The sequence below is a fragment of the Podarcis gaigeae genome (assembly GCF_964106915.1).
Source record: "Podarcis gaigeae genome assembly, chromosome: 13".
Classification (NCBI taxonomy): domain Eukaryota; kingdom Metazoa; phylum Chordata; class Lepidosauria; order Squamata; family Lacertidae; genus Podarcis; species Podarcis gaigeae.
In genome coordinates, this window is record NC_139689.1 from 48,441,542 (window position 1) to 48,462,051 (window position 20,510).

The window sequence follows — 20,510 nt, forward strand, 5'->3', positions numbered from 1 at the left end:
GCAATAGATGTAAAAACACACCATCAAACAAATAAATCAGCTAAAAACAAAAGAACGGAGGAAAGGCAGGAGTCCTTGCCACAGTGAGCCCTGAACTGAGTCTGTGCTTCCATCTCAAGGCTGGAAGGCTGGATCCGCCATCTGTACTGGGATGGCTTCTCTAGAGAAGCTCTTGCTAGAGAAAATGTGTGTGAAACACAGCAGCACTACATTGGCTCCAGTTGCTCCAACTGTACACACCCTCAAACTAAGCATTCTTCTTTGTGGTCTCTGCAGTTCCCCATATGGGTTCCTTGTCTGCACACAGCACAGCACACAACTAGAGCTAAAGACTCAACTGTTTTTGGTGCAAAAATCAAACCTTCCCACTCATTTCTTTTCTGTCTGCCTTAGCATCAGCCATGTCTGAGACTAAAGTCCGTGGACTGAGTCTGGTCTCTCCCTTCATTCTTCCTTTTGTCTTTTTTTCTCCTCCTCTCTTTCTTTCCTGCCTTTTCCATTTGTGTTTTAACTATTGGAACTCGTGGAATACCAGTTATCTTTCAAATCAAGACTTCTTTTCTTGTTCTTACAAACACATCCATGTGGGATGAAGCAGGGGCCCTCTGAATGAATAACCACTATGTGTCGACTAAGAAGATACAAATACATCCTACTACTTACTCAGTCTAGATCACTGGCTCTGAGCTAGAGATCCACACACAAAACCCTGAAAGGCCTGCATCTAGCACCCGACACAAAGAATTGCTTTTGTTAAAATGCATGTCTCTTTGATTAAGCTGTTGCAAAATTCAAAAATAGCTATCCTGTTGCCTCTGGTTTGAGGGGGAATAACATTTGCAAAATGCATAAACATGGCTAGGGAGGGACAACAGCAAGTACAACACCTGAATGTACTTTTAACATTAACTTAAAATGAATATATTTTAGCTTGATGCTGCCCCTTTAATCTTCTGCTTTACTGAAAATCAACGTTTTATTAAAACTCCCTTTCCTCCCCCTCTAGGGCGACTCTGGTGGCCCACTGGTTACACCTGACACAAGAAACATGTGGTATCTTGTCGGCATAGTGAGCTGGGGAGACGAGTGTGCTAAGCCAAATAAGCCTGGAGTCTACACACGAGTGACTTACTTTCGGGACTGGATTACCAAATATACTGGGCTCTGATGCAAAATTTGTACGTTTTGCACATCATAGGTGGTATGCAGGTCATACTCGTTTGTAACGTGTGCAAAAGTCCTTTACGTGAGATCGTCTGCCTTCTTTCCAAAGTTGTTGGCGTTGCTCTGGTATGTTAAGAAGTAATGGAGGCAGACGGTTAAACAGTATTTATTTACAGTATTCACACAGGCTTCCCTCACAAAATAAGGGTAACCTTCCCCTGCATAGCTTGAATGATTCCCCCCCCCCCTTTCCTCTGTTTTCTATTCCCCTCTCCCTGTCATGGAAGCTGCATGTTAGCAGGAAATATTGTGAGTTCAGAACATGGAAGGATTTACCAATTGGCTTCTGCCACCAAACAGCTACAACAGTCAGGGCTGGCGCCAGAGGTGAACACAAAATGGCGCTCCCCACTAGGGAAGAAGGGGTGAGTGAAGATCTGCATCGGAAACAAGTTTACCCAATGGTTGAAGTGAGAATCAAAGGCCGTTTCAGGGTGGGGAGGGAGGGGAAAGTGCCCCCTCTGAATAATGCCAGGCGGGTGCAGAGCCCAAGAGACTCCAGAGGTCACTCCTGCAATTTCCTTGCTGGGGGTAGGAGGAGACCAGCAGCACCTCCTGTTTGACAAATGGCCGCATAGGGGGAAGCTGCCAAGGAGGTGGCAGATCTCACCTCCGAGGAGTGTGCTGCTGTGGCCATCTCTGCCAGTGCATTTCTTGAGAGGCTGAATCTGCTCCCCCTGTGAATTCTGCCGCCAGAGGTTAACTCACCTTGCCTCATGGGTGCATAGCTGTCAACTTACAGATTTGAAAATAAGGAACCAGCAGCCAAAATAAGGGATTTTCCGGGCACAGGTATGTTCAGCTTCTGAGCCCCTCTGAGCCTAAGGCAGAAAGCCCAGCCAGCAGCCAAACGAAGCCTCATCACTAAGGGACAGCAGCGGGACAAGGCGCTGGGATAAGGGACTGTCCTGCCAAATAAGGGACGCTTGACAGCTATGCATGGGTGGCTGCCCCAGACAGCATTCAATAAACACACAAGACGTAACCGGCTGTATGTTTGAATAAATAAAGTATACTATTCATTGTATTGAATTGTAGATTTCAACAGAAGTAGCTCATAAAGTTCAACAGAAAAAAGTAGAAGACCCAGTGGATCAGTTCATTCTCTAGTCAGTTCATGCATAAGATCCATATATGTTTAAGTGTCTATTCCACCTGCCTGTTCATAGAGTCCAACAATCTACAATACCACAGAATCCTTTCATAGAGTCTAAGACAAGGATTTCCAGAATATTAGCCTTTTTTCGCCGTCCTGGGCTTCATCAGGATTATGATACTGTATTTATCTGCATTATCTAGAGTTTGTACTACTGATGAAGCCCAGGATGGCGAAACAAGGCTAATATTCTGGAAATCCTTGAATAGTACAATGAAAAGTATACTTTATTTATTCAAATGTACAGCCAGTTATGTCTTGTGTGTTTATTGAATATGTTTCACGTAACCAGAGGTTTGTTGTTGTTTTGTTCCTGACAGCAGTCATAGATAAGGTGGACAGCTTGAAGTGAACTGCATAGGACATTCTCTCTAGAGGTGGAGCATAGCGAGTTCCAGAGAATGGGCAGCAGCAGTCTCACTGCAAGGCATTCAGATGAGGCCATTGCCCTGAATTTTATCATGTAGAAGCATTGCCATATTCCTCTTTGCCTTGCATCCAGAAACATGCTAGTAGTACCTTTTCCTGCATTACGGTATCAGGAACATTATGCTAGGCCTGCTAGACACTTTCAACCAGCAGCAAAAGTAAACTACACATTTTTTCATTATTCCTATACAGTGGTACAGTCATACCTCGGGTTGCGAACGTGATCTGTGCGGGAGGCACGTTCGCAACCCACTACGTTCGCGGCCTGAAGCGCTGCGTCTGATGTCATTTTGTGCTTCTGCGCATGCGCCGAAACCTAGAAATAACCCGTTCCAGTACTTCCAGGTTCAGCGTAGTCCGCAACCTGAAAACACAGAACACACAGCGTTCGTAACCCGAGGTATGACTGTACCTTGGTTTATGAACGTAATCTGTTCCGGAAGTCCGTTCTTAAACCAAAGTGTTCTTAAACCAAGGCGTGCTTTCCCATAGCAGTGGGGGACTCAATTTACAAATGCAACACACTCAACATGTTCTGCTTCCAATGCAAAGTACACAAACCAAAACACCTACTTTTGGGTTTGCAGCATTCTTAATCCAAGTTGTTCATAAACTACTAAGCTGTTCTTAAACCAAGGTACCACTGTATTGCCTTGCTGGCACTCTAGCACAGTGATGTACGTAGCTGCCATGCATTTTGGAACTTTGTAAAATTTCACACATGCTCTGTTTTTGTCAGCCTATCTTCATCACAAACACACAATCTGATGATGGGGCGGAGAGCTTGTTAAATTGCACAAATCTTTTAATTGCACAACCTGAATTTGCCAAAATAGTGCTAGTCTGAAAGCACCCTTAGAGTGATGATAGATGTAATATATCATCAAGCTTCCTTGGGCTTCACAGCTGAAATTAAAGTTATACATGCTAGCGAATCAAATGCTACCTAAGGTGTCAGTCTTGTCCACCTTAAAAAACAAACAAACTGCTGCATGTATGATAATTTGTTCTTCTTGAACAAAATTAGTGAAACAGCTGTCCAAGGAATATTAAGGGGTGGGGTGGGGTGGGGGAGAGTTTCTTGGCAACAGCATGGATTCCAGCCTATAAACTTTCAGGACTGGGCTGAGCAAACTTACAAAACTACCTTCCTAGTCTAAAAACATTTCCATTTGTCTTCACTCAAAAAACATCCAAGGATCAAAAGTTTATGCAAAACTAGAAAAAGTCACTTACTTGAGTGATGCAAAGGACAGTGCTTGGAGCTATAGTTACTTTCTCCTAAATTGAGGTGTGGATAAATAATTCATTTTCAGTTAAGATGTAAGAGTAGTTAGGTAACTATGTTGTACGCAGAGCAGGCCCACTGAAAACAATGAACATGACTAAGCTTGGTCCTTTAATTTCAGTGGGTCTACTTTGAGTAAAACTTAAATCGCTATTCCCCTGAATTATTTAAGGGCAACTGGTTTTAATATTTCCAGAGATGGAGAATTGGTCATTGTATGCTCCTGCCTTTCCAATAGACCTTAGTGTAACCTGAAATGTGCATAACACCAAACAGAGTCTCATGGAACAGACTCTCTCCGAAGGTAGTGGATTCCCCTTCATTGGAGATATTTAAGCAGAGGATGGATGGCCACTTGACAGGGTGCTTTAGTTGAGATTCTTGCATTGGAAGGGGTTGGACTAGATGATCCTTGGGGTCCCTTCCAACTCTACAATTCAGTGATTATGTATGTCTGCTATCTCCTCCAACACTTCAGCTTTTCGATTCTTACCGGATGCAGACACCGATGGCTATGTTTCTAGCCAATTTTTTCTCCTCCACACCTGCCTTGTTTTCCAACTAACCTTTCACACTATTTTGTAACATTTTGGTTGGCATAATAAAAGTATTGTCCCAATATGATTTTTGGAATTTAATTTATCCTTGAATTTCATTTTAGCAGCTCACGGGTAACTTCTTTCTCAGTGTCATGGGCGTTAGCATGGTGGGTGCACCCCCCCCCCCAATCAAGTAAATAAATAAAAATACTTAACCAACGACCAATTGATTGCAGATAACTTGGTTCTAACCCCCCCCCCAATAAATCCAGGCTATGCCCATGCTCAGTGTCCTATATTTGAACAGCAGGAGAACTGCATGTTGGTGCTAATGATTCAATATAAGAACATTGAGAAAAGAAATAAAGGAACTCTGAAGAAGGATCTTCTCTTTACCCTTTAAGATTAAAAAATGGAAGAAACTTATCACAACATACTTTTGTTGGGTCGTCTTTCTACAGTTCTATCTCTAAATCACTCATTAAACCATTTTCTTATACATACTGAAGTATATCAGTAGCTTTTTTACTTGTCTGCAGATGCCAATCAAGTACGAAACAACAAAAACGACAAAGACAGACTTCCATTTCAGATTGTGGTTTTGTGGCACAGAGAACTGTTTCACTGAGTTCACATGGGGGTGGGGGGCAAAATTCTGTTCAGGGTGATATAGTGTCCATCTTTACACAAGTCCACCTTTGCTGCTGCAGGTGAACAGATTCCTACTTGCATCTTGAGAAGGTCACAGGAAAAAGGTGTGGTTACAGAGGATTTAAATGGAGATTCTAACAAACCCTACAGCTGCAACTCTAATTCCTGAAGGCCTCTACTGTATTGTCAAATCCAAGACTTCCTTTCACTCAGTTCTACTGTGTCTGGTAACACTTGATGGGTTGCAGAAGCCAAAACTTTCACCACATAATTATAATTTCAGACACATTTCATATTGTTTGTGGTGAGGTTTTCTTCTTCTTTTTCAAAAAATTAGACTTTTGTGGATTATAGGCACAGCTAAATATTACATGTTCTAATGCAGTGTTTTTTAGTTTTTAAACTTAGATATTTCTATTCTGATTTTTCAGTTTCTTATGTGTGTGTGTGTACACGTACACACACACACACACACACACACACACGTATCCTAGCCAATTAAGAATGTAACCAGACTTTTAAGATTGGAGAAAAGGTTATTGTTTCACTTGTGTAAGGTATTTGCCTTTACCCATCTTAGACTGATATTCTTCAGCTATAGAATATTCTAAGGCTATCTTCTTATCAATAGGACATCCTCCCAATGCCTTGAATGAGTTTTAGATCCAAATATGCTAGATAAACTTCAGAACATTTATAGCCCACATCTCTGATTAGGACTACAAGTAGGGAGCAACTGACTTGTCTCCAGAAGAATCACTGGTACATGCTAAGGAATATAATAAGAAACTAAGAGGAAGCATGTTGTTCCTGAAATATGTTTCAGTAGCTGTAACAAAACAGAAGGCGAAAACCAATCACCTGGTGATAACAATTTTTCATTGGTTTCATATCTGTTGTGAAGTTTATTCAGAGCAGTGATGGCCAAACTTGGCCCTCCAGCTGTTTTGGGACTACAATTCCCATCATCCCTGACCACTGGTCCTGTTAGCTAAGGGTGATGGGAGTTGTAGTTCCAAAACAGCTGGAGGGTCAAGTTTGGCCATTACTGAATTAGAGTACAGTGGTACCTCGGGCTACAAATGCTTCGGGTTACAAACGCTTCAGGTTACAAACTCTGCTAACCCGGAAGTAGTACCTCGGGTTGAGAGCTTTGCCCCAGGATGAGAATGGAAATCGCACGCTGGTGGTGTGGCAGCAGCGGGAGGCTCCATTAGTGAAAGCGCATCTCAGGTTAAGAATGGTTTCGCGTTAAGAACAGACCTCTGGAACAAATTAAGTTCATAACCCGAGGTCCCACTGTAATGTTTCCCACCCCCCTTTTAAGATCTACAAAATATATTACCTCTGGATTCTCATGATAGTTTCACTCTTTGAAATAAAAAGTTTAGATTTGAAACATTGCGCACTGCAGATGCAGGAGGAAGTAGTGGGTCATGTGATCAAAATGTGCTCTCTTGCCCAATTTTTTTAAAAAATATGAGTTTCAAAGTGAGTTTTGGAAACTACAAAGGTTCATTTCAATCCAGGTTGTATATATCACCAAACAAGTATAAGTATGTGTGTATGGGATAATTTATACAGTGGTACCTCAGGTTAAGTACTTAATTCGTTCCGGAGGTCCGTACCTAACCTGAAACTGTTCTTAACCTGAATCACCACTTTAGCTGATGGGGCCTCCTGCTGCTGCCGCGCCGCCGGAGCCCGATTTCTGTTCTTATCCTGAAGCAAAGTTCTTAACCTGAAGCACTATTTCTGGGTTAGCGGAGTGTGTAACCTGAATCGTATGTAACCTGAGGTACCACTGTATATGATAGAGCAATGATGAGAAGACATGGGCAATCCCACAACACTGCTCTTGATATTCTGAATCTCTTAAATTGGGATTCACTCAGTTAAAATGACAAGTGCTATAGTATTCACCTTAACTGCATACGTCTGAGTCTGCATTATGTATTTCCAAAATTACTAATAAAAAGTACATAAAAGTCACCTGATTTGTTTTGCTTTCAATCTATATTTCAAGATCTTCTTTCCTGATAGGCTGTCAGACAGCCCAGGGGACTCCTTAATTGCGTTTGTGTGTTTGTCAGTCTGCTTTTGTCTCTGCTTGGTTTCAGTGTTAATACACAGCTAATATCATCAGTAAAACTATACCTGATGAATAAACAATGTAAACATTAGACCCTGTTTCAAGTGTTATTAAAAATGTATTTTAAAACATCCCGTTTCCTTTGGTGTGAATGATAATTTTCACTGATGTTCACAACAGTTGGTTTTCATATTGTTTATGTAGCAAATACTGCTACAAGCTAGTCAATCTATGGGTTCTTACGTTCAGCCTGACCTCCATAGCTGTCAACTTTTCCCTTTTCTTGCGAGGAATCCTATTTGGAATAAGGGTATTTCCCTTTAAAAAAGGGAAACGTTGACAGCTATGCTGACCTCACACTTACCTAGAAGCTCAACCCATAAAGCTACAGCCCTGCATTGCCCCTGGCAACTGAGTTGTGGTTGTTATTAGCTACTGGGCCAAGTTCAATGTGTTTCTATTACTTCAGAAAGACCTTAATAACTTGATTTACCCATGATATCGCCTTACCGCACATGCATCCACTTAACCGCTTCAATCGTTAAACTTTGGAGCTCCCGGCCTATTGATATAAAGCAGGCACCTTCACTGTACTTTTTTTGACACCTGCTAAAAACATTCTTGTTTAGGCAAGCCTACCCAGATGCTTAGAAATGTGAGGCAGTTTCAATCTGTTTTAGCACTTTTAAGTTTAGGTGGCAAGTACGGCAGGAAGATTCAAGGACGATCAAAGAAAACATTTAAACTTTTCGGTGTAGTATCAAATTTTTCATATATCCATATATGTGGATTAATACGGAGGGTGGTATACAAATTTAATAGATAATAACAAATCTCTTTTCAAAACGAGAGCAAGACCACATAGACAATTCTTCCACAGTTCTGCACAACATATTGTTTAGAACAGGGATTTTCAACTCTGACAAATACAAAAGATCAGAAAAGAGCAAGGCTCGTGTCAGTGAGATGGGAGTTTGTCTCAAATTAGACCTTATATAAATGAGTTTAGCCGACAAAAGCAAACTCACACCCTTCCCTGAGTTTGTATAAATACATAGGGTACACATGTAAGAGTCTTTTCATCATTATATTTTTTGGGGGGGGAGGGGGTAATTCATGTTATTATGCACCTGCATTGCTTTATATTTTCTGGATGCCCCATGATCCTATTACAAATCAGTCTTGCCCTTTGCTACACATCAAGCACTGCTGGTTGTTTCTTTTTTGAGGCTGAATCCTGACAAGACAGAAGTACTGTTTTGGGGGGACAGGGGGCGGACGGGTGTGGGGGACTCCCTGGTCCCGAATGGGGTAACTGTGCCCCTGAAGGACCAGGTGCACAGCCTGGGAGTCATTTGGACTCACAGCTGTCCATGGAGGCACAGGTCAAATCTGTGTCCATCTGGTACGTAGGCTGAGACCCTACCTGCCCACGGACTGTCTCACCAGAGTGGTGCATGCTCTAGTTATCTCCCGCTTAGACTACTGCAATGCGCTCTACGTGGGGCTACCTTTGAAGGTGACCCAGAAACTACAACTAATCCAGAATGCGGCAGCTAGACTGGTGACTGGGGGCGGCCGCCGGGACCACATAACACTGGTCTTGAAAGACCTACATTGGCTCCCAGTACGTTTCTGAGCACAATTCAAAGTGTTGGTGCTGACCTTTAAAGCCCTAAACGGCCTCGGTCCAGTATACCTGAAGGAGCGTCTCCACCCTCATCGTTCTGCCCGGACACTGAGGTCCAGCGCCGAGGGCCTTCTTTCGGTTCCCTCCTTGCGAGAAGCAAAGCTACAGGGAATCAGGCAGAGGGGCTTCTTGGTAGTGGCTCCCGCCCTGTGGAACGCCCCCCCACCAGATGTGAAGGAAATAAGTAGCTATCCTATCTTTAAAAGACATCTGAAGGCAGCCCTGTTTAGGGAAGTTTTTAAAATTTAATGCTGTATTGTTTTTAACACTCGATTGGGAGCCACCCAGAGTGGCTGGGGAAGCACAACCAGACGGACAGGGTATAAATAAATTATTATTATTATTATTATTATTATTATTATTATTATTATTATTATTATTATTATTATTATTATTTTCCTTCCAATGTATTTCTTATCCATAAGAAAATTCGGCATGGGAAATTTTCATTCTGAAAGTGGGGGGGGGGGGGATCTAAGACCCTACTGCAGGGATCAGCAAACTTTTTCAGCAGGGGGCCGGTCCACTGTCCCTCAGACCTTGTGGGGGGCCGGACTATATTCTGAAAAAGAAAAAAATGAAAGAATTCCTATGTCCCACAAACAACCCAGAGATGCATTTTAAATAAAAGCCCACTTTCTACTCATGTAGAAACACCAGGCAGGCCCCACAAATAACCCAGAGATGCATTTTAAATAAAAGGGCACATTCTACTCATGTAAAAACAAGCTGCTTCTTGGACCGTCCGCGGGCCGGATTTAGAAGGCGACTGGGCCGGATCCGGCCCCCGGGCCTTAGTTCGCCTACCCATGCCCTACTGCTTCAGAGAATTTCATCGTGATATGTGCAATCATGAGGACTAGGAACAAATTAACCACAACAAAAAGTCGGGAGAAAGTTGAGAGCCGCTGCTGTTGCCAATCCGACAGGGCGCGCCCGCCTTTCGCGCGCTTCTTCTTTCACACGTTCGCGTCAGTCACGCGTCGTTCGCGCCTCCTCCTCCTCCTGGTTTTTTTGCATTTGAAAACACGCAGCGACTGGCCAAGCGCCGGCCTACCTTGCCTGAGGAGAACCGCGCGCGGCGGGGTTGGCGGCGAGAAGGGAGGCCTCCGTCCTGTCAGGAGGCGGAGTGTCGGCCCGGCAACCGGATTGGCCTGCGAGGCGCCGCGGACCCGGCCTCCCTGCACCCGGGAAGGGCGCCGCGGGGCGGAGCGAGGCCGCTGCTTTCCTCGCCGGCTTCGGAGCTGCGGTGACGCCGCCGACGCTTCCTCCTTTTCCCTCACAGCGCTGCCCGCCTTCCCCGTCGCTTCCCCTCAGGGCCTGAGGTTCGGGGCCGCCCGAGCGCCGCGTGACGGGGCGGAGAGGCAGCCGCCACCGCCGAGGAGGAGGAGGGTGTCGGGTGAGGAATCCGCCGAGGCCTCTGCGGCGAGGGAGGCCGGCCGGGCCTGCGCTTGGCCGAGGCTGGGCTGGAGGGGGCAGCCGGGGCGAGGGGACCTGTCCGACCGACCGACCGGGCGGGGAAGGGAATGAAATGGGGGGCGTCTTCACAGGCCTTAGCCCCCCCCAGCCTGAACCTGGGACGGAAGGAACGAGGGAAGCCGTGGCATGACATGGCACATGGCAATTTTTATTTTTTATTTTTTGGTTCGACGTGAATTCGGGTGGGGGGGGGAAGGGGCAGCCCATGACTCGGTTAGCCACCCCCTCCCCAAATTAAAATACACCGCTAGGTTTCAGTTTCTGTGATTACAGCCTCCCCCCCCCCCCAAAAAAAATCCAGCTTTTATAGTTGCATCCCCTCTTCAAATCCAAAATTCAGGGCCAGGTTTCAGTTTCTAGAATGATTACCCCCCACCAAAAAAGATGCAAAATTCAATGCCAGGTTTCAGCTTCTGGAATTATGTGCCGCCTCTCCAAAAAGATCCAAAATTCAATGCCAGGTTTCAGCTTTTAGAATTACGTGCCCCCTCCAAAAAGATACAAGATTCAATACCAGGTTTCAGCTTTTAGAATTATGTGCCCCCTCCAAAAAAACCCAAAATTCAATGCCAGGTTTCAGCTTCTAGAATTACGTGCCCCCTCTCCCAAAAAACCCAAAATTCAATGCCAGGTTTCAGCATCTAGAATTACACCCCACCCCCTTCCAAATTAAGTATCAGCTTCCATAATTACAATACCCCTAGAATTCAAAATTTTATGCCACGTTCAACTTTCATAATTACCCTCCCTAATAATAATAATTCCATGCCATGTTTTATGGGCGTAGCCAGGATTTATGTCACGGGGCAGGCTTCATGTTGGGGCCCCCCCAAACCTCAGTTAAGTATTTTTATTGATTTACTTGATGGGGGGGGGCAGCTGCTTCCCTGCACCCCCCCCGGCTGCGCCCATGCTATGTTTCAACTTCCATTAATACATGTGTTTGTCCCTAAGGAGCTAAAAAAAAACCCCCACGCCAAACCCTTCATTGTTTCTGGAAGACAAGAAGTAAGAATAACTGGATGTGCAGAGTGTGTACCACTCTGTTGTTGAGACTTTCTCTTTTTTTCTCTCTCTCTGCATCAAAGACTGTGTGCACCTTGCGACAGAACTGTGAAATTTGGAGGCAGGTAAGGCTGCTGTATCTGTGCCTGAGTTGTTGCTCCAGGTTTGCTTTTCTGTTATTATTTCCGTGGGCATATGTACAAGACAGTGACCAAAACGGAGGGGCTAGGCCAGGGATCAGCAAACTTTTTCAGCAGGGAGCCGGTCCACTGTCCCTCAGATCTTGTGGGGTAGGCAACGGTAGGCCCGGGGGCCGGATACAGCCCAATCGCCTTCTCAATCTGGCCCGTGGACGGTCTGGGAATCAGCGTGTTTATTTTATTATTATTATTTTTATATAATAATATTTATTAAAGTTTTAAAGGTTACAGAAAGAAAAAAGAGAAAACACCAAATTACACAAAAACAAGACAACACATCACAATAAAAAAGAAAAAACGAAAAAACAGATAAATAGAAACAATTAAAAAAACCCCACAACAAACCTTCCCATAACTTATCTTTCATTTGCTTGTTTCCTTGACCTCCTCACACCTCCCTTTTTTGTATTCTAGTTCGGTTAGCTATTTCAGCAAATCCTTTCCATCTTTCCCAGTTTTTGTCCTATAATTTATCTTAATATAATGTAACTTTACTTTCCCTCCTTTCACCAATTAACAGTCTATTTTTTCTTAATTCTTTATGACATTTCTGCTAAAACCATGTAACTTCATTCCAACATCCTTCTAAGATTCCTTAATTTTACAATGTTTCTGTAAATAAACTTTAAATTTCTTCCAATCTTCTTCCAACTCTTCCGACTCTTCTCCCTGGTCTTGGATTCTGCCAGTCATTTCCGCCAGTTCCATGTAGTCCATCACCGGGAATCAGCGTGTTTATATTGCCCCTTTCAAGGTAAAAAATCGTGCTAGGGCTCCTTACAATTGTGCTAAGTAAGTATCAGGCTACTATTTCAGGAAACATCAGCATCATGGCATCCTGGACTATTGGGCTGTATCTGACTATCAATTCACTAGCATGCCAGACCCAAAACTGAATAGGATGTGTTTCATAGTGATGGCCAGGTGCCTGGGCAGTTTCTCAGGCACTGGACAAGTTCATGGATAATAAGTCTCAACAGGGGCTATGCAGAATCTCCAAGATCAAAGAGTGACAATGTGAGCTGCTGGGGAGCATCAGTAAGGTAAAGGTAAAGGGACCCCTGACCATTAGGTCCAGCTGTAGCCAACTCTGGGGTTGCGGCGCTCACCTCACTTTATTGGCCGAGGGAGCCGGCGTAGCTTCCAGGTCATGTGGCCAGAATGACTAAGCCGCTTCTGGCGAGCCAGCGCAGCACACGGAAACGCCGTTTACCTTCCTGCTAGTAAGCGGTCCCTATTTATCTACTTGCACCCGGGAGTGTTTCGAACTGCTAGGTTGGCAGGCACTGGGACCGAGCAACGGGAGCTCACCCCGCCGCGGGGATTCGAACTGCCGACCTGACGATCGGCAAGTCCTAGGCGCTGAGGTTTTACCCACAGTGCCACCCGGTTCCCGCAGTAGGGGATGGCTAATGTCTTCATACCCCACTTGTTGACTTCTGTAAGGTGTAGGATTGGTTACTGTGGAAAATTGAATGCTGGACTCCATGGACCTTTGGCTTGAACTAGCAAGGCTCATCTTGTTTAACTATAATAATCTAATGGGGAGTGTCTAAGAATATTTGCATATATTCTAGAATAAAAAAAATAGTAACAACAACAGCATCAGTAACTTGAAACATAACCACGAGTCAAATGAAATCAAAATTATTTATGAAATCAATATTAAATATCAGTAACACTTAACTTTGAACAGGGAACCAACCATTCAAAAGATCCTCAAAGACAGCTGTGGGTCAAAGGAATAAGATCTGATGCTAGCTTGTGGTACTTCAAATAAAATAAATGAAAATAATAGCTTAGGGTTTCTCTGAATTTCTGCAGGACTGAGCCATGATCAAATACCCTACAAAGAAACAGTAAGAAATGGAAATAGTAGGAGACCTGTCCCCAGTTCTGCTAAATCCATGAGGTAGAATGATAATAAAACAATAATCATAATTATTTACCAGGATACATGTCCCAAGAATAAAATATTTTTAAAACTGAGAGTACTCACTTCTTTCAAAAGAAGATTCACCCCACCCCCCAATTCATTCAAAACAAAGTACAGAGCATTGACCAGGCCATGCAACAGCATTTGGTTAAACAAATACTGTGTTGTTTCAACACAGACTTGAATGGGTCACAAAGATAAATTCTCTCCTGTTTGGAATGGAGTGAAGAGGTCCATCTCATCTAAAGATCCATAAGGTGTTTATTAGAGTTCCACCCCTAGAAGACTCCATTGTCCAAAAATATAAGGCTTATGTCTCTATTTCTATGCTTTATGGCAGGAAGAATGACTCTTGTGCTTAAAACCAACCTTTGGTTGAAACAGGAAGTGGAGCTGTTCTTTCTGTACAGCCCCTCAGAACCCAAAAACTGCCTGAAAAAGGACATAAGTAGCAGTTGATATGCACTGAAGGCCTTCAAAGTATATGCTAGCAAGACCTGCAGTATTTTCACTTTCCCCAATATGTGTTTACAGAGAAATGCACACTGACTTGGGCCAGTCTCAGTTCTTTCTCAACCCACCCCCGTATGTTTCAACAGCATATGCAAGGTTGAAATGCATCCACACTTCTTAAAACACTGATTTTAGCAGACATACAATATTGGATTCTAATAAGTACTTATTAAGGGGATTATCTTTTGAAGTGAACCTAGGAGACTTGCAGGTGCTTAATGATTTAAAATCTGTTTCTTTTTTAGTCCCTTACAATAAAGGTTTCTAAAAACTTAATGATTTTTTTCTGTTTTGCTAGAAACGATCAACAAGGAAAGGGCGCTCTTGCTAGTTCCTTACATTTGGCAGATACTGCATGGTAGCCATTGTCTCACTGTGCTCCATTCCCATTTCTAAATTTCTAACATTTGGGCCTCTTGTTTGTCTAGTATGGGTTATGTTCCCTCCTTTCAGGGCAGCGACCATATCACCCCTGTTGTTGTGTAGTCCAGTACAGTGGTGCCTCGCAAGACGAAAATAATCCGTTCCGCGAGTCTCTTCGTCTAGCGTTTTTTTCGTCTTGTGAAGCAACCCTATTAGCTGCTTAGTGGATTAGCGCTATTAGCGGCTTAGCGGCTAAAAGGCTATTAGCGGCTTAGCAGCATAGAAAAGGGAGGGGGGAGCGAAAAAAATCGCAAGGTGTTTTCGTCTTGCGAAGCAAGCCCATAGGGAAATTCGTCTTGCGAAGCACATCGAAAAACGGAAAATGCGAGGCATTCATTTTGCGGGGCACCACTGTATTATTAAAATTCTTATTTCTGTACATATCTTTTCATGTATTAGCTCAGTTGAGAAAACAAAAGTGAATGAACTGTGTTGCTTTTTTTGTTGGTGATTACACCTATCTTTTTTACTTCTAGTCCAAGCAAATATATCATAATGGCAGCAGATTCTATGGAAATTGATGATGCTTTGTACAGGTAAGTAATTTAGCAACATAGTGAAGCATAGTAGATTCATAATAGTACTAATGATGGATTTGGCTTGTTTTCGCTAAAGTTCAAATACTAGTGGTTCCAGATGTATGGAACACACCATAGCTGCCATGATTCTTGATCTTTAATGGGGTTTAGCTATTGCCAACTTGCTATTACATACAGTTGAATAGTTACAGATAGGTAGCCGTGTTGGTCTGCCATAGTCAAAACAAAAATTTTTTCCTTCCAGTAGCACCTTAAGGACCAACTAAGTTAGTTCTTGGTATGAGCTTTCATGTGCATGCACACTTCAGTGTATCTGAAGAAGTGTGCATGCACACGAAAGCTCATACCAAGAACTAACTTAGTTGGTCTTTAAGGTGCTACTGGAAGGAAATTTTTTTTGTTTTGAATACAGTTGAATAGTCTGTATTGGCATGACTGAAAAGCCTTTGTTGCAGTGACTGAAGAGCAAATTCAAATAGCATTTGGGAAATAGGTGCTGATTATGTGATATCTGTCAAATCTTGGGCAAGTCTTTTGTACTGTGTTTAAAGAACAATGCATAATCTCATCTAAAACTATGTTTAAGGAAAGCCCTTAGTTATTTTCTGTACTTGACTTAAGTGGCATTTTCTTTAGATAGAATGCCTTTATCGTCATGTGCCGAAACAATGGCCTAGCTTGGAAATTAAAAATGGCAATATTCTTGGCTCAGCACCATAGATTACTTTTGCTGTAGTCCTCCACACAGACTGCTTGAATCCCATTTCATCTGCATGCAGGATTACAGCCTTTGTTCTTAGTACTCTCATGAGTAAGAATACAAAAGAAAGGCAAATGTTCTGAAAATCATGTTACTGCAATATACATTTGTTATATACTGTATGTTGAAAGTACCAGTGGTAATGCTTATTTTGTGTTGAAACTCTGTACCCTGCAGATAATAGACAATATCCAAATTTTGCTATTCCATAGTGATTTCCTGATGTCCACTTGGATCCTCTTTGTTAAGTAGTCCCATTTGTAGAAGGGATCATGCCACTGAATAGTTATTTTATGGCTGTTTACTCCTTTTTTCTTTTCTTAATTGCACATAGTCGGCAGAGGTATGTTCTTGGAGACACAGCAATGCAGAAGATGGCTCAGTCCCATGTGTTCCTGAGTGGAATGGGTGGGCTTGGAGTGGAGATAGGTAATTTAAGAAACACCATTTTTCTCCCTGTTGTACATTTAATCAGGATAAAATGTGCATATTAAAATGCATACCGTAATTTTCGCTCCAAAAAACGCACTTTTTTGCTCCTAGAAAGTAAGGGAAAATGCCTGTGCGTGTTACGGAGCGGATGCACTCGACCGGAGCCATGGTTGCTGTCAGTCAAGCAAAGTGGGAGCCGCTTACAGGGCTTTGCACGGCTCTACTTTGCTTGCTTTACAGCCAGAAGGAGGGGGAGGAGGGAGGGAAGGAGAACCATGGCAGCCAAGCGGGCAGCAGTCGCTTACACGGGAGGAGGGCAGACGGGAGCCGGAAAAAGCCGCGTAGCCAGCAACAGCTGCTGCAGCCTCAGCTAGCAAAGGTCCGTGTGCTCTAAACGGAGCAATGAGGCTGCAGGGAGACGACAGGGCACAGGAGGGCTCCGAGCCACGAGCGTAGTGAAAACCAGTAAAAAACGTTTTTAAAAAGGCTGCTGGGGACAGGAGGGCACAGGATGAGGGAGAGGGGAAAATTACGATTATCCCAGCATCTCAGCTGATCCTGAGCAGGACTTGGGTTGCAGGGGATTCGCCATTAGCTGCGTAAAGCAGCAAAGAGGGAGAGAAGGAGCAAAGCGGGAGAGAAAAGGAGCTGCTTACACTGCTGTAGGTGGCTGCTGTCCGGTTGGTGGCTGCTGTCCTTTAAAGCAACAGTGCTCTTTCCCTCCCCCCTTCCCGCTCAGCTTGCCGAAAAGCTCCTTTTCCACACACCCCACACAAGCTCCTTCTCCCCTTAAACCCCTCTCCTGCATTATTAGCAGCATCCTTCTCCACACACCCCACATGTGTTCCTTCTCCCCTTAAACCCCTCTCCTGCATTATCAATATCCTTCTCCACACACCCCACGTGTGTTCCTTCTCCCCTTAAACCCCTCTTCTGCATTATCAACATCCTTCTCCACACACCCCACGCGTGCTCCTTGTCCCTTGAATGCTTTCCCTTCCCTCCCCACTTAAAACGTGGTTACAAAGCATGGATCCACATGGATCCTAAGGATTTTTGCACTGGGTCACCCCAAGTTCACCATCAGATCACATAGCATATCCATGGCTACAGCCTGCACCAAAAAACACACACGCACCCACTGTTTCATGGGGCTGCAATGGCGCAAAAACGTTACAAAGCATGGATCCACATGGATCCTCAGGATTTTTGCATTGGGCTACCCCAAACTCACTGTCAGATCACGTCTGTGGCCACAGCATGAACCACAAAAATCATACATCCACTGTTTCGTTTAGAATATTTTTTTCTTGTTTTCCTCCTCTAAAAACTACGTGCGTGTTATGGACAGGTGCGTGTTATAGAGCGAAAAATACGGTAAATTTATGTTGTACTAAGTTTTAAGTCTTTAATGAATGTTGTGTTGACTTCTGGATTTGTTTATATGGCTGATATCTTTATTACTGATTATAATGAACGGAATTGCATAGAATTTCTGTGGCTTCTCTTTTAACAGTTGTGTAATTCATAGGGATGGGATTGAGAAGGAATTACTGTTTTTCAAAGATCATGGAGCAGTTAAAAAATTGAATTATTGCCAAAGAGGCTTGATGAAAAGTAATCTAATAAATAAACTTTATAATATTCATCTTTTTCAGCTAAGAACATAGTTCTTGCAGGAATAAAGGTAAGGAGAAAGATTTTTTTCTAAGTAAATTTTGTTTTAAAATTAGAAAGTTTCCTCAAATAACTGATGGTACTTTCATAGATTTCAGTCCATTACCATTTCCCTAGTGAAATGTTATTAAGTTTCCTAAATGTGGCATGCCATCAGATTTGACTCTAGTGCTGGAGTGTTCAAGATGAAGTACTATAATGTTTTCTGTGGGAAGAATAGTTGTGCATGTGCCACCATCTAAGCCCTGGCATGCTAGACGCAGTGTTTCCCAACCTTAGGGAAAGCTGTTTTTGGACTACAACTCCCATCATCCCTAGCTAGCAAGACCGGTGGTCAGGGATGATGGGAATTGTAGTCTGAAAACAGCTGGAGACCCAGGGTTGGGAAACACTGTGCTAGAGGATAGGGCTGTTCTCTACTCTCCAAGAGGCATTATGGGTTTTTGTTTTCCATTGACTTCAATAATTCCATCTTGATGCTTTAAAAACAACTGAAATACATTGACTGTTTTTAGGCATTTTTGTTCTATTAGATGGTAACTAAGACTCTGGTAAAGGACCTCAAATATTATTTTAAAAAATCAATACCTGCAGCATATGGGATCTTTTTAAGCATTTAGAACTTTTCCATGACGCGGGTGGTGCTGTGGAGGGATGCGCTGGGAGCTCACCCTGTTGCGGGGATTCGAACTGCCGAGCTTCTGATCAGCGTCGGGGTGAGCTCCCGTTGCTCGGTCCCTGTTCCTGCCAACCTAGCAGTTCGAAAGCACCTCAAAGTGCAAGTAGATAAATAGGTACCACTCTAGCGGGAAGGTAAACCGCGTTTCCATGCGTTGCTCTGGTTCGCCAGAAGCGGCTTAGTCATGCTGGCCACATGACCTGGAAGCTGTATGCCTGCTCCCTCGGCCAATAAAGCGAGATGAGCGCCGCAACCCCAGAGTCGGTCATACTGGACCTAATGGTCGGGGTCCGTTTACCTTTACCTTTATATGTGCTGGCATGGATTAAAAAAACACAATCGGAGGGGTGAAGAGCAAGGACTGTCCAGAATAGAAGAAAATGGTCCTGTCTGGTGACAGTGGGAAGTTTTTGCTCTTCCAAAACTTCTGTGGGATTCAGTAATATCTTCTCAATATTCCTCAGCACCAGAAGTCTCCATTTAGGATTTCTGCATTTTAAATTTGGTCACTGCATTTCAGTGCCCTTTGCGGTGCTGAATGAATCCTCCCTCCAATGGTGCTTCACTACGTACTTTCGCAAATTAATTTTTGTTGCTAGATAGCAGTGTCCCTTCACTGTAAAACAAATGAAATGTCTAGGTTGGCCCAACGCTATAAACTTGATAAATTCACATGACTCGTAATCACAGTGTACAAAACATTATATAATTGCCACTTTGAATATATTTTAATCTTGTATCCCTTATCCTTTCCGAAGGCACTTACCATCCATGATACCAAGCAATGCAAGACGTGGGATTTAGGGACAAACTTTTTTGTTCGTGAAGATGATGTTCTAAATTTAAGAAACAGGTGTGTGTACAATTCTTCACAAATACTGTGAGCTTTTAAAGGTTTTTGTTTGACTTTGTACCAGTTGTAAGTACATTATTATTATTATTATTATTATTATTATTATTATTATTATTAGTCACTTTCAGAGTCTGTGTTTTCAGAAAAATTGGATTGATTCCTGTTAGCTTTTTGCAACAGAGAAGCTGGAATTGCATTTATCTTTCATGGATTTTTTAAAAAAGAAGGAGTACAATTATCCTGCAGAATTGTTGTATTCTTTTGCGTGAAGGAACCCACGCCATTATCTGTCCTGAATCGATGATATGTGGGAGCCAAGAATATACAGTAGCTGCTTATTTTTTAGTTCTACTATTTTTACATTAGTAGTTTGTAACTTATATGGATCCCTTTTTCATTTGAAAGCAATATCAAAGGAAAGCAATATGATACAAAATGCTTTAGCCAGTTTACTTTTACATATAATCTAGTACTTTTAAAAAACCCACAATACTATGATAAAATTATTTGTATTATAAACATTGTTTGACAGAATGATTTGCTTAAAAATGTGATCACCCCTATACAGTACAGTGGTACCTCAGGTTACAAACGCTTCAGGTTACAGATGCTTCCGGTTACAGACTCTGCTAACCCAGAAATAGTACCTCAGGTTAAGAACTTTGCTTCAAGATAAGAACAGAAATTGGGCTCCGGCGGCAGCAGGAGGCCCCATTAGCTAAAGTGGTGCTTCAGGTTAAGAACAGTTTCAGGTTAAGAACGGACCTCGGGAACGAATTAAGTACTTAGCCCGAGGTACCACTGTATATGGTAAATAATATTTCCAGTTGCTGGATGTGTTTCAGCCTTTTGGTCTTTCTCTAGTAGCATCAATGTTGCAAATACTGGGTTAACAACAACAAAAGTGACAGGGCATTTCAGGCTTTCATAGATTGAGAGTTGCAT

The 20,510-nt window shown here is 43.0% G+C and overlaps 2 protein-coding genes across 3 annotated transcripts in view; both read left to right on the top strand.

Annotated features, from left to right (window-relative positions):
• Positions 1-4,809, top strand: part of LOC310830074 (transmembrane protease serine 11B-like protein) — an 80,466-nt gene extending 75,657 nt beyond the window's left edge. The window contains exons 10-11 of one of the 2 annotated variants that reach the window (XR_014557472.1): positions 1,007-1,290; positions 2,602-4,809. Coding sequence is in view for 1 of the 2 variants with exons in the window: in XM_083709588.1 (XP_083565714.1) it covers positions 1,007-1,168 (162 nt within the window). In the remaining variant the exon portion in view is untranslated. Of the gene's footprint in view, positions 1-1,006; positions 2,404-2,601 lie in introns of those variants that run through there. The other variant, XM_083709588.1, reaches the window with a different exon arrangement.
• A 4,951-nt stretch (positions 4,810-9,760) lies between these two features.
• Positions 9,761-20,510, top strand: part of UBA6 (ubiquitin like modifier activating enzyme 6) — a 53,033-nt gene continuing 42,283 nt past the window's right edge. Inside the window, exons 1-6 of the mRNA XM_083709139.1 lie at positions 9,761-10,468; positions 11,637-11,678; positions 15,102-15,161; positions 16,259-16,353; positions 18,015-18,043; positions 19,471-19,565. Coding sequence (XP_083565265.1) covers positions 15,121-15,161; positions 16,259-16,353; positions 18,015-18,043; positions 19,471-19,565 — 260 coding nt within the window. The 5' untranslated portion in view covers positions 9,761-10,468; positions 11,637-11,678; positions 15,102-15,120. The remainder of the gene's footprint in view (positions 10,469-11,636; positions 11,679-15,101; positions 15,162-16,258; positions 16,354-18,014; positions 18,044-19,470; positions 19,566-20,510) is intronic.